Source organism: Adiantum capillus-veneris, chromosome 3 (assembly GCF_014529385.1).
Source record: "Adiantum capillus-veneris isolate H3 chromosome 3, ASM1452938v2, whole genome shotgun sequence".
Taxonomy (NCBI): Eukaryota; Viridiplantae; Streptophyta; class Polypodiopsida; order Polypodiales; family Pteridaceae; genus Adiantum; species Adiantum capillus-veneris.
In genome coordinates, this window is record NC_140933.1 from 156,276,035 (window position 1) to 156,288,216 (window position 12,182).

The 12,182-nt window shown below is 44.8% G+C and overlaps 1 protein-coding gene across 1 annotated transcript in view; it reads left to right on the forward strand.

The window, feature by feature from the left end:
* The first annotated feature begins 1,976 nt into the window (after positions 1–1,976).
* LOC147462018 (phosphoenolpyruvate carboxylase-like) overlaps positions 1,977–12,182 on the forward strand; it is a 67,172-nt gene continuing 56,966 nt past the window's right edge. The window contains exons 1-2 of the mRNA XM_086509485.1: positions 1,977–2,424; positions 2,755–3,155. Of these exons, the coding sequence (XP_086365611.1) occupies positions 2,224–2,424; positions 2,755–3,155 (602 nt within the window). The 5' untranslated portion in view covers positions 1,977–2,223. The remainder of the gene's footprint in view (positions 2,425–2,754; positions 3,156–12,182) is intronic.

The window sequence follows — 12,182 nt, forward strand, 5'->3', positions numbered from 1 at the left end:
GATTGATTATTTTCCTTCCTCCTCTTTATTCATCTCATGAAGCATGAATTACAATAGTATAAAGATAAGGAAGATAAGAGAGCATGATGCAATCAAGGGAGTACATGCCATGATTAACATAGCAAATTAGTATAAAAGAGGACAAAAGTGTATCTTATGTAGCTTTGCTCAGATGGAGATGCTGATGGCTTCATTGGCTTTGAAAGGGGGGTGAAACTCCACGTCAGCACTAGGTCACCACCTGGTCAGGGTGCTTTCGGAGCAGTCATCTCCCCCATGAAGAGTTAAGAAGTTGATTCCTACTGAAAAAGTGCAGTGCGCACAAAGACGTGATTTTGGAATTCTCTTTCTCTTTTCATGCATGCACCCCTGCTTTTCACTTAAACTCTGAGAATAGTAGGTAAAGGAGGGTTCTGATTACATTGCTTCTTTTGAATGGTTTTTGAGAAAACATAAGCAAAATTGATAAAATGTCAAAAAATAGTAATAGTGATGATAACACTTTTAGAGTAATCTTGAGGAGCAAGAGGTGAGGCAATAGGCGTCACATGCTAGATGGAGAAGGGCGGCTAGATGAGGTCTTTTGATACTATCCATTTATCCTAGTGTCGACGTTTGGTAAACACATCCATTAATTGCCTTTTGTTTGGTGTTGTGTGTAAAACCTTACAAGATGTGATCTGAAAGGATGATGAGAGGAGTTAGGGATTGTAGGGAATGAGTGCAAGGGAATTAATTTTGCACTTAGATTTACATCCTTGCAAAATTTTGATTGTAGATCTTGCGGGATATGATGCCCATAATGCCCCCCTTAGCTTATTGAGTGTTGTGCAATGAGGACCCTCTTCTTGTCAGACGTATCTAAGAGGGCTCCCCCATAGACCTGCTAGAGGCACCTTTGAATGGTCCTCAAAGACTTTCCTTCTAGACCCGTAGCTTGCGAGTAGCAAGAGAAAAAGGAGGGGACTTCTTTGCCATGACCACCTGCATCTTCGTTCACCCACACCCACCCTCTCTCCCCAAAAAAACTGATGTTGTGCCTTTTTATAGGAGATTTCCTGTTTGAAGCAACCCAACATAGGTGTGCCTCTATATAGGTTCCCTACCTCATAACGGGCCCTCCACAATGGAGGGGCTAAGAGAAAGCACTCTAAGAGGGCTCCACCATAGACGTTTAGTGGGCATTGCAGCTGCGTAGCCCATCATTTGCTCTCGGATATCTAGGAGAATATGCACACTGAAGACATCTGATTATTTCGTACTGTTGATTGTTGCTAAACCACCTATAGCCAAAGACAAGCAACCGGTTCCTGTTGTTGATGGCTGCGGAACCACCTATAACGTGTGGTAAAGGGATTTTGTTAAAGTGGGAGGCACCCCTACTGAAAAATTGGTAGTACAAGTGTGACTTACTTCCATTCTTCACATTTAGAGGATTTGGAAGAAGAAAAGGGAGAGGGGGGGGGGGGACTCTTAGCTTGCGCACATGCCAGCCGCGTCGGCAGTGGCTTCCGATGGAAAAGCATAGTGAGCCCACCAGAGGCCCACCACCACCACGCCCCTGCACTAATGTAAACGCTTCTTCACCGCCGGCAATCGGCACGACACCAGGTCCGCCTTCACGTTCAACTCCGATGGTAGCCGCTTGAGTGGCAGGAGCACTATTGATTGGCCTGGGAGCTCTGCACGCTGCTGACAGAGTCTCTCTCTTCAGTTCTCTCACTAAAACGACAGGCATCACGAAGCATGTGCGCGTTCCCCCGGCCGATTGGCACTCGAACACCTCACCGTACCTCTCTTCGTTGAGTAGGCATGTGCACACTCTATCTGAAAAGTGGCATCTATCGGCTGTTGGACCTTCTGTTCCCTATATAATAAGACGTAGTGTCAGCAAAATGTAGGGTTGAGAATACGCGCATACAGGCGTCAACTGTGGTCGAACCCATGTTAATGAGACGCGTGGATTAAATGAGGACACTCGTGGGAGTCTTATTAGGTAACGCCTGCCCAGCTCCTACAACCACGCAAGCGTTAAAGTGCAGCACTCACACGCGGGCCGCGGCGAGAGGCGGAACCCCGCCACACACAAAAGAGCCTCCCCACCGCTCAGCCTTCCTTTTCTAGCGGCCTTGCATCAGCAGCTGCGTACACACACACACACACACACACACACACAGAGAGAGAGAGAGAGAGAGAGAGAGAGAGAGAGAGAGAGCGCCAACCATGGATGGTCCTTCCTCCTACGGTCGACAACCCTCCCGCAGGCAATCGCTGCAGAAAATGCCCTCCATGGATGAGCACATGCGTAAGCTCGTACCCCGCAAAGTTACCGATGACGACCATCTTATTGAATATGACGCTCTTCTTTTGGACCGCTTCATGGACATCTTACAAGACTTGCATGGAGATGAAATGCGGGAGAAGGTTAGTATGGAATCTTGCAGCATGGAGATCTCATGGCACACAGCCTAGAGAGCCACGCTGAGTAGTGTGGCTTATTGTGTGCATGCGTGGTTGCCTCCAATTTTGCAGATCAGCCAGCTTACAATCGTTTCTTTTTTGCCCAAATTTTATCACATATAGCAGTTATAGTAATGTCTGTGATACGTGTATGGTGACTTAGTATGCAGAGATTGACCTAGTTACCACATAAAGTTTCCACTGGCTGCCCATAATTCAGAATAGCTTTGAATTTGCACTTTGTTCCAAATTTATTCAACGGATTTGTTTCAATTTATCTCGTTGTGAATTCAGGTACAATTATGCTATGAGCTTGCAAGCGAATGTGAAAATGCAGAGTCAACTGACAAAGACAAGAAACTTGAGGAGCTTGCTGAAGTTTTGAAAAATATGGATCCAGGAGATTCAATAGTAGTAGCAAGCTCCTTCTCGCACATGCTTAATCTGACAAACCTTGCAGAGGAGGTACAAATTGCATTCCGTCGAAGAGTGAAGCTTAAGAAGAGAGAGTTTGGGGATGAAAATAGTGCGATAACTGAGTCTGATCTAGAAGAGACATTCAGGAGGTTGGTGACTGATTTAAAAAAGAGTCCAATGGAGGTTTATGAGGCTTTGAAATCTCAAACTGTTGATCTTGTCCTTACTGCTCATCCAACACAGTCAATACGGCGGTCTTTGCTTCAAAAACATGGCCGGTAAGGTTACCTAAGCTTCACTAGCAGCAACATGAATATTCTGCTTTGATGTTTGTCCTCGTTTAGATGAACCAAGATGTGTGCTGTGATTGGAGTTCAAATGTGATATGTTTTACTGGCTGAAGTTTCCAGCCAATTTGTGTGCCAGAGTGGTACCATCACTCTGTCTCATGGGTGAAGAAAGCTTTGAAATATTATAGAAGGTTTCACTCTCAGGTTCCTGATGTTTTGAACTTGGAATGGATACAGTTGTGGAGATACCTTTATATTTAAAAACGTACAGAGAGTTCTATAAATTACAAGTCACAGTTCGCCAGCTATCAAACAGGAATTCATTCCAATCATGTTTATATTTGGGGACCTTGCATGGTACAAGGGTGTGACTAGAGAACTGACTATATGCATACAATGTGAAGTGTTTTACTGAATTCAACCGTTTCAACTGTTTACTTGCCATCGATGTGGTGTGCATGTAGCCACTGAAAGAGCTTCGTTTGTAGATCTCTGAGGGTATGACATTTTACAGAAATTGGAAAGCATGCAATGGTGGTGCTAAGCGTCAAAGTTGACGATGCAAAAGCGTAGAGACCAAGGGTGGAGAGAGAGAGAGAGAGAGAGAGAGAGAGAGAGAGAGAGAGAGAGAGAGAGAGAGAGAGAGAGAGAGAGAGAGAGAGAGAGAATGAAATGATATGAAATGTTATTAACGTCTTCAAAAGGCCAAAATGACCTATGAGACCAAAAAGTTACAACGCAGTGGATTTGATACAATGTCTGAGTACCAAAAATAAAAGAGGAATTGAAAAAAGGGTACTATAGAATCCTAAACTGCTAGATGCGAACTAAGTAGCTACCTGGAACTGTGTAGGATATGAGTAGGGGGTGAAAGTAGTTAATGAGGGCACAATGGGTGTATCCTCAAAGAGAGAAGAAGAAGAGAGAGAGAGAGAGAGAGAGAGAGAGAGAGAGAGAGAGAGAGAGAGAGAGAGAGAGAGAGAGAGAGAGAGAGAGAGAGAGAGTACTGAACTAACCAACCTTGGCAATGGGTACTGTACAATGGGGCGCTACGTGATGGGGGACTACGTGTGCTTATATAGCTACCTCAGTAAATTGCCCTACCCAGACTTTGACAAATAAGTAAAATAAATACCTACAACCAAAATAAATAATGGGATCACATTGGGCTATTCACTTGAGAGGCTCCAAAATCACTTGAGATGTTGCAAACTTTAACACCCTCTCTTTAGCTCATAGTGGACATAAATGGTGAGACCAAGTCGATGACGAAGCTACCATGGACACCCCAGCAGCAGTTGTCGTGTTGGATACACCTTGGATTTGTTGGTATCAACGTGTCACTTGAGAAGAATGCCATCTTGAGCACCAATTGTCTTTTTGAAAGTTGAATTGTAGACCACACTATGTCCAAGAATCCCCATTCGTGAATTGTGAACACATCACGTCCAAACACTCCTAGATAATGAAGTTTGAAACACATCTTTTCCATAATCTGGCTATAACCGGCCTATACAACGTAGAGGGCGGTACTATTTCAATTACCTGTTAACTTTACACAGAGCACTGAGAAGGGAAGAGAACACAGTTGCGTCCAGCGACTAGAATGTCACTGCGCACACGAGACCGACACCCTGTAGGCCCCAAAGACTGGCGCCCCTTTCGGTATTTCTTTATTCAAATTAAAGTAGACGATCCGACCACTTCGCACAAGCTTTCACAAAGCTGTCCAAACCTGGCGAGGGCTGAAAATGCAGGTTTTCGACCTGATTTTGGCAGCATAACGGCGCAAAAACCCCTGTTGGTCAAAAACACTTGTCTAGGACGGATTCCCTCGCATTTGGAAGCTTTCTGGCGAGCTGTCACAGAATTTCAGCAAGCTATAACTCCCTGTTTTTCACTGCCGGGTGCCCAAAAGCCTGTACACGCATCCCAAGGCTCTCACGAGACTCCCCCCATGCTCCCTTGCAGTTTAGGTGCGAAACCCTAAACCTGCAGAAAAACACAGCAGGCTGTAATTCCCTGTTTCGGATCGATTTTAGCGGAGCGAACACGCCTACGCGTGTCCCAAGGGCTCCCGCACGCAATGGGACAGTTCCCCTGTGAATTGGACGAGTTTTCATGCGAGAAAACTCTCCAAACTCGCAATCTTTCGTGATGGAACTATGCGTACGTGTGGGGGATTAGCAATTAGCTAATCCGGTTCCTGTTCAGAAGGCTCTTGCCTTGGCAAACGCGCATAAACCCCCAGAACTGTACATAGGTCAAATGAGAAGCCCACTAGTGGGGCATAACATACTGTACGTAGGGGAGAAAGAGAGCAGTATGTAGCGTGCGGGGCATCACTCCCGTCACCATACTGTGCATAGAGGGCAAGGTAAGCATTTCATAGCTTCTGTACCTGCTACAATCCACGTGAGGCTGAAAATGGCGCCCCCTTTGTTGATATGCAGCTCGTTTTTGCCTCCAAGAGTGGCAGAATCGCTCACAGGCTGACACGTCGCCCAGTTTCCGAGTTTGGGCTTTCCCTGCTAAAAATATCTCAACTGGTGTGTCAGTTGACTTGGCAGTAGAGCAATAAGATGTTCCCCTTGTCATTCTAGAGCTAATGACGCGAACACATTTTCCGGTCAAAAATAGCAGTTCCCTAAGTTTTAGGAGATGCTTCCATGGCGTCCCTATCGGTCTCCTGACCATCATTGAAGACTACCATTTGACCACCGTCTACAATGTGGGTTAATTTACTGGCCCCTTTCAACTTATAAAGTTGCAGTGACTTGACGAGTGGCCCAGATTCCGGTTTGGCGCACACGAGCTTCCATACTCATCAGAATTCAGTGCTAACTGGCCCGGGCAGTCCCTGTCTGACCGACCTAGATCCTCGATGTGAGAAACCCATTTGGCTGCAGCCGTTTCACACTGGCCATGCAATGTCCACTTGCACCTTTTCAAGGGTTTTGGGACAAACAAGTAAAAATAAAATAAATATATCTAATACTTATTTACGGAAGGCAACAGGAAAAATACACCTCCTGGTGACACACCCCACCCTTGAAATACTGCAAGCGACCTCGCTTGCATGCCAATAATACATGCAGATATCTCCTGATATCACATATATTCTATGATGGGAATCCAAGATATACATGCTTCCGGAAATGTAGCGTTGGATGATTAAACAATCCCACCAACCTGGCTACGACACATATATCAAGCATAGAAGTCTTCTAGTGTACTCTTGAGCACAAACTTCTATAGCTAAATTCTGTATGGAAAGAGTAGATACAATTGCTTAACTACTCTCTTGAGCATCATGAACCATGCTCTTGCCTTGCTCCAAAAAGGTTGCATCAAGTCACTGTGGGTTCCATTTGAAAGGCTTCTAGATACAATTGCAATAGCTGAGGTGAATCAAGCGATTCAGACTCTTCCATCCATTTGGCATCTAATGATGGATAGTTCTTGAACTTTACCAAATAGCGTCTTGCAACTTTTCCTCTAACCTTTCTTTCTTTTTGTGCCAATATCTGTTCAGGAACAAGGATTTCATCCAATTCTTCCACTTCGGGTTGTTCCTCATCAAGTATATTCTCTGGCACATCACCAACAAAGGGCCTTAGAAGGCTGACATGAAAAGCATTATGTATTTTCCAGCCTTCTGGTAGCTTTAACCTGTAAGCTACATCGCTAATCTTTTCTGAAATCTGAAAAGGACCATAATATCGCATACTGAGCTTAGGAAACAAGCGTTCCTTGCCTTTCCTTTTCCTTAACCTGGCCTTTTCAAAGCGCAAAAGTACCCAATCACCAAGTGAAAATACAAGTTCACGACGGTGACGATCAGCAGCTTTCTTTTGCTTAGCCTGAGTCTTCTCAAGAGCAATCTTTATCTTCCTGTATGTTTCATCCATATCTTGCACATACTTGTCTGCCTCAAATATCTTGTCCTTAGTCTGCAAAATGGGTGGGACTTTCTTTCCTCCTTCCACTATCTCAAATGGTGCCTTACCTATTGATGTATGCACAGTGTTATTGTAAGCATATTCATCCAATGGGAGATGGTGTTCCCAAGTTGCCTTGTGCTCTGAGACATAACATTTGAGCAGGTCCAAGACAGTAGAATTTGCCTCTTCTGACTGTCCATCAGTTTGCGGATGAAACGAAGAAGAGAACTTGAGCGTAGTGCCCATGTTCTCAAACAATGCCTTCCAGAAAAGACTCGTCAAACGTGGATCCCTGTCATTGACAATTGACTGAGGCATCCCATGATATTTAAAGATATTGCTCATGAATATCTTGACCATGTGTTCTGGCTTTATCTTCTTCCTAACAAGAATGAAATGGGCCTGCTTACTGAACCTACAAATGATAGTCCAAATCCCATCATTTCTTGTTTGCGTCCTTGGAAGATCAAAGATAAAGTCCATTGCTATACTTTCCCATGGCCTATCAGGGATCGGCAATGGCTGCAACAATCCCGGTTGCTTTTGTCTGTCAAATTTGACTTTTTGGCTTACTAAGCATGATCTTACAAATGTGTCAACATCTTGACGCAAAGCTGGCCAATAGAAGAATGCCTCAACCCCTTTCACTGTCGCATCAATTCTAGGATGCCCAGCATAAGGTGGAGCATGACTTTCCATCAAAATCTTTGGCCGTAACTGTTTAGTAACGCATAACTTTCCATGCATCATGAGAAAGTCATTCTTAAGCATATAGTGCTCATGATGTTGCCCATCAACAAGCTGGTCATAGATCCTTGCAAAATCTGAATCTTCAGCATATTGTGTCTTCATTTCGTCTAGTTCACAATGGTACGGAATTGATACTGTTGAAATTTGGGGCTTTCGTGACAACGCATCAGCCACCATGTTCTTTTTCCCTTGCACATGCACAATCTGAAAATGGAACATTGACAAGATGTTTGCCCATCGCATGTGCTTCTCAAACAACTTCGTCTGTGTAAGAAAATATCGCAAGGTTTGATGATCCGTTTGGACAACAAAATCAGCCCCTAGCAAATAGTGTTTCCAACTAGTGAGAGCATGAATTACTGCAAGCAATTCTTTCTCATAGACTTGCAAGTTCCTTTCAGTCTTCAAAAGAATTCTGCTCTCGTATGCGACTATTCGACCATTCTGCATTAGAACTGCACCAAGACTATGGCCACACGCATCACATTGAACCACAAAAGGTTTAGAAAGATCTGGCAAAATAATTACCGGATCTGAAGTCAGCTTCTCTTTCAAGTGTTTGAACGCTAAAATTTCCTTGGCTGTCCACTTGAAAGTAACTCCTTTTCCTTGCAGTGCATGGAGTGGAGAAGCAATCTCAGCAAAATTTCGGATGAACCTCCTGTAATAGGAACATAAGCCTAGAAAGCTTCGAATGTCATGTACGGACTTCAAGTCTGGCCATGACCTAATTGCTTCCACTTTAGCGGGAACCATGCGTACCCCATCCTTTGAAACAATGTGCCCAAGGAAGTGAATCTCTTGCAAAAAGAACTCACTTTTCTTCGCATTAATGAGTAGCCTATTCTTGCGTAGCTCATTGAAAAGTGCAGTCAAGTGATCCCTATGCTCCTCTTCAGACTTTGAGTAGACAATCATGTCATCAAAGAAGGTACCCACGAAGTTTCTTTGTGGTCTAAAAATTCTGTCCATCATTCTATTAAATGTGGCAGGAGCATTTGTGAGACCAAATGGCATGACAAGAAACTCATAGAGACCAAATGTTGTCCTGAACGCAGTCTTATGGACATCTTTTGGTCTAATGCGTATCTGATGATACCCGCTCTTTAGGTCTATTCTTGTAAACAATGACGCTCCCTCAAGCCGATCAAGAATGTCATCTATCCTCGGTATGGGGAACCTGTTCTTGATGGTATTCTTATTCAAGGCGCGATAGTCAATGCACATGCGCCATGAACCATCCTTCTTCTGCACTAAGAGTACATGCGAACAAAAAGGGGATGAACTGGGCTGAATCAGCCCCTTCTCTAAAAGCTCGTTGACCTGACCCATAATCTCTTTCTGCTGGGCTGCACTAACCCTATATGATGGTCTATTCGGTGGACTAGAACCTGGCACAAGATCTATAGTATGATCCTTAGGTCTCTCAGGAGGTAACTCCCCTGGCAAAGAGTCCGAAAAACAATCACTGAAACCACTCAAAAAAGTTGACTTGTCTTTATCTAAGGTAGACAAATTAGATACAACTTGAGGTACTTCTTTTGCAAAGATCAAGTACGCAGAAAGATGATTCTTTATTACAGATGAAATAGCAGAAGCAGAAACAACTGGAACAGACTCACCTTTAAGCTTTACATCAAGGACATGAGTCTTTCCTCTATGTACAAGGGTAATCTTTTTGTTGTAAGTATCCACCATAGCATGCAACCTGTAACACCATGGGATACCCAATAACACATCACAGCCCTCAAGCGGCATAATATGAAATTCTTCCGCATCCACATAGCTCTGAATGTGCAGGACGAAGCTTTCCTAGAATGGGAGTAACAGGCTCTGAATGTCCTGGGCATGCCAAACCTGCTTCCCCTGTCATACCCATCTCCTCTGCACGAATGCCCAACTTTGATGCCAATTCTGGTGATATGAAATTTGCACGGGCTCCTGGATCAAAGAAAACCAGCACTGTCTGGTCTCTAACTTTGCCCCAAGCTCTGCACAGCTCCGTGGCATCTGTGTTTGGCTGATCTCCAACCAAATCTGGAACAAGTCCTGCACTCGGCTTTGGCTTCTTCCCTTTATGGTCTGACTTGTCATCCTTATCCTGTGACTTCTTCTGTGGGCACTCATTTGCAAAGTGTCCTTCCTGTTCACAAATGTAGCATTTCTTGGCCTCCCTAAGAGCTTTCCTTTCTTGAAAAGTTTTACCAGAAAAATGCCTTTTTTGTCCTTGTCCTCGTTCTGAAGAAGATTTAGACTGCTTCTTGGACGTATCAGCTTCTTGAGTGGAGGGCTTCTTTGCAGGAGACTCAGAAGGCTTTGCTGCAACATTGACCTTGGCTGAAAGCTGTTTGCCCTGGGCCCCTTTCTTGTGGCTATTAAATCCATCGGAATCTCCCTTCGACAGATTGTTGGCCACTCTTGCGTTCTCTATCAACTGAAACATATTCATGACAGTAGTCTTTGTGTAGTAGTCCCTGATTTTCTTGGGCAATCCGCAATAGTACTTCTCAATCTGTTCTGACAATGGCACAAACCTGTAAGAGGTGACTGGCAACAGTGCGGCCCAAAACCGTTTATTGTACTCTTCCAGATCCGCACACTGTTTAGCATTCAACTCGTGCCATTCTGTCATTACATCCACTTCAAAAGTGTTTGTCAACTATGCAGGCGCAAAAAGTTGTTTGAATTGGACCCACGTTGTTGGGGCTTTACCCTGGTTCAACAATGCGGTCCACCATTGGAGCGCATTTCCTTTCAAGAAAGTGGCAGCCTTGCGTATCTTTGAAGATTCCGTGAAGTTTCCTCCAGCATAAGCTGCATCGAACTGCTGCATAAAGGTCAAAGCCTTCAATTGGTCCTCAGTTCCTCTGAAAGTTTCAAACTTCACTCCCTGCCCACCTTCCTTGTAATCCTTAGGCTGACTCAAAGGATCCACATTATCATAAACAGGTGCCTGTAACAGTGGTGCTCCATGAGTATTCATTCCAGCACTCGCATCAACTGTTTTCCCTGTCATATCTGCATTTTGTACGTATGGCTGCGAAAAACCAGCCATACCAAATTGTGTTCCAGGCACTCGAAACTGGCCATAGGCACCCTGAAAACCTGGTTGGACACCCATGTTCGCGTACATAGGGTTACCCATGCTTGTTTGGATTGTCCCGAACACATTCCCTGGCATATAGCTTGTGGAAGGTCCAGCCATAGCTTGAAACACTGAACCACCTCCCAAATAACGAGGATAAGTATTAGGTAATGGAAGGGTCTGACGCATAGCTTGTTCATTGCTCCCTTGACCATTCACAAACGGTTCCTGTCCAGCTAAAGCAAGTTGCTTTGGATCATTGGACACCGCTAGTTGCTCAACCACATGGGCTTTCCCTCGAGCATCATGAGTCCTCTGCGCATTGGAAATCTCCTTTTCTTGCAATGGCTCAGTCATGCCCTGTGTAGGAGCTTGAAAACCCTGTGTCGGAGCCTGTAAGAATTCCTGCATCCTTGTGTTGTTAGCCAACTACTGAAACATGTCCATGCAACAACGCAGTTGAGTTCTAAACAACCTGTCCTCTTCTTGAAGAGTTGAAGGAATTTTCTCTGTGCCATGTGAGGAAGATCCCTCTTCAGGTACTTGGTCTCTCTTCTCTACCATATCGACAAGCTCTGTGTTGCTTTCACCCACAACAATCCACGCTGCACTTTTTGAAGAAAAAGTGACGATCCCGTTGATGGAACCGTATAACCGGCCTATACAACGTAGAGGGCGGTACTATTTCAATTACCTGTTAACTTTACACAGAGCACTGAGAAGGGAAGAGAACAGAGTTGTGTCCAGCGACTAGAATGTCACTGCGCACACGAGACCGACACCCTGTAGGCCCCAAAGATTGGCGCCCCTTTCGGTATTTCTTTATTCAAATTAAGGTAGATGATCCGACCACTTAGCACAAGCTTTCACAAAGCTGTCCAAACCTGGCGAGGGCTGAAAACGCAGGTTTTTGACCGGATTCGACAGCATAACGGCGCAAAAACCCCTGTAGGTCAAAAACACCTGTCTAGGACGGATTCCCTCGATATCTGGAAGCTTTCTGGTGAGCTGTCACAGAAAATCAGCGGGCTGTAATTCTCTGTTTTTCACTGCCGGGAGCCCAAAAGCTTGTACACGCATCCCAAGGCTCTCATGAGGCTCCCCCGATGTTCCCTTGTAGTTTAGGTGCGAAACCCTAAACCTGCAGAAAAACACAGCATGCTGTAATTCCCTGTTTCGGATCGTTTTTAGCGGAGAGAACACGCCTACGCGTGTCCCAAGGGCTCCCGCACGCAA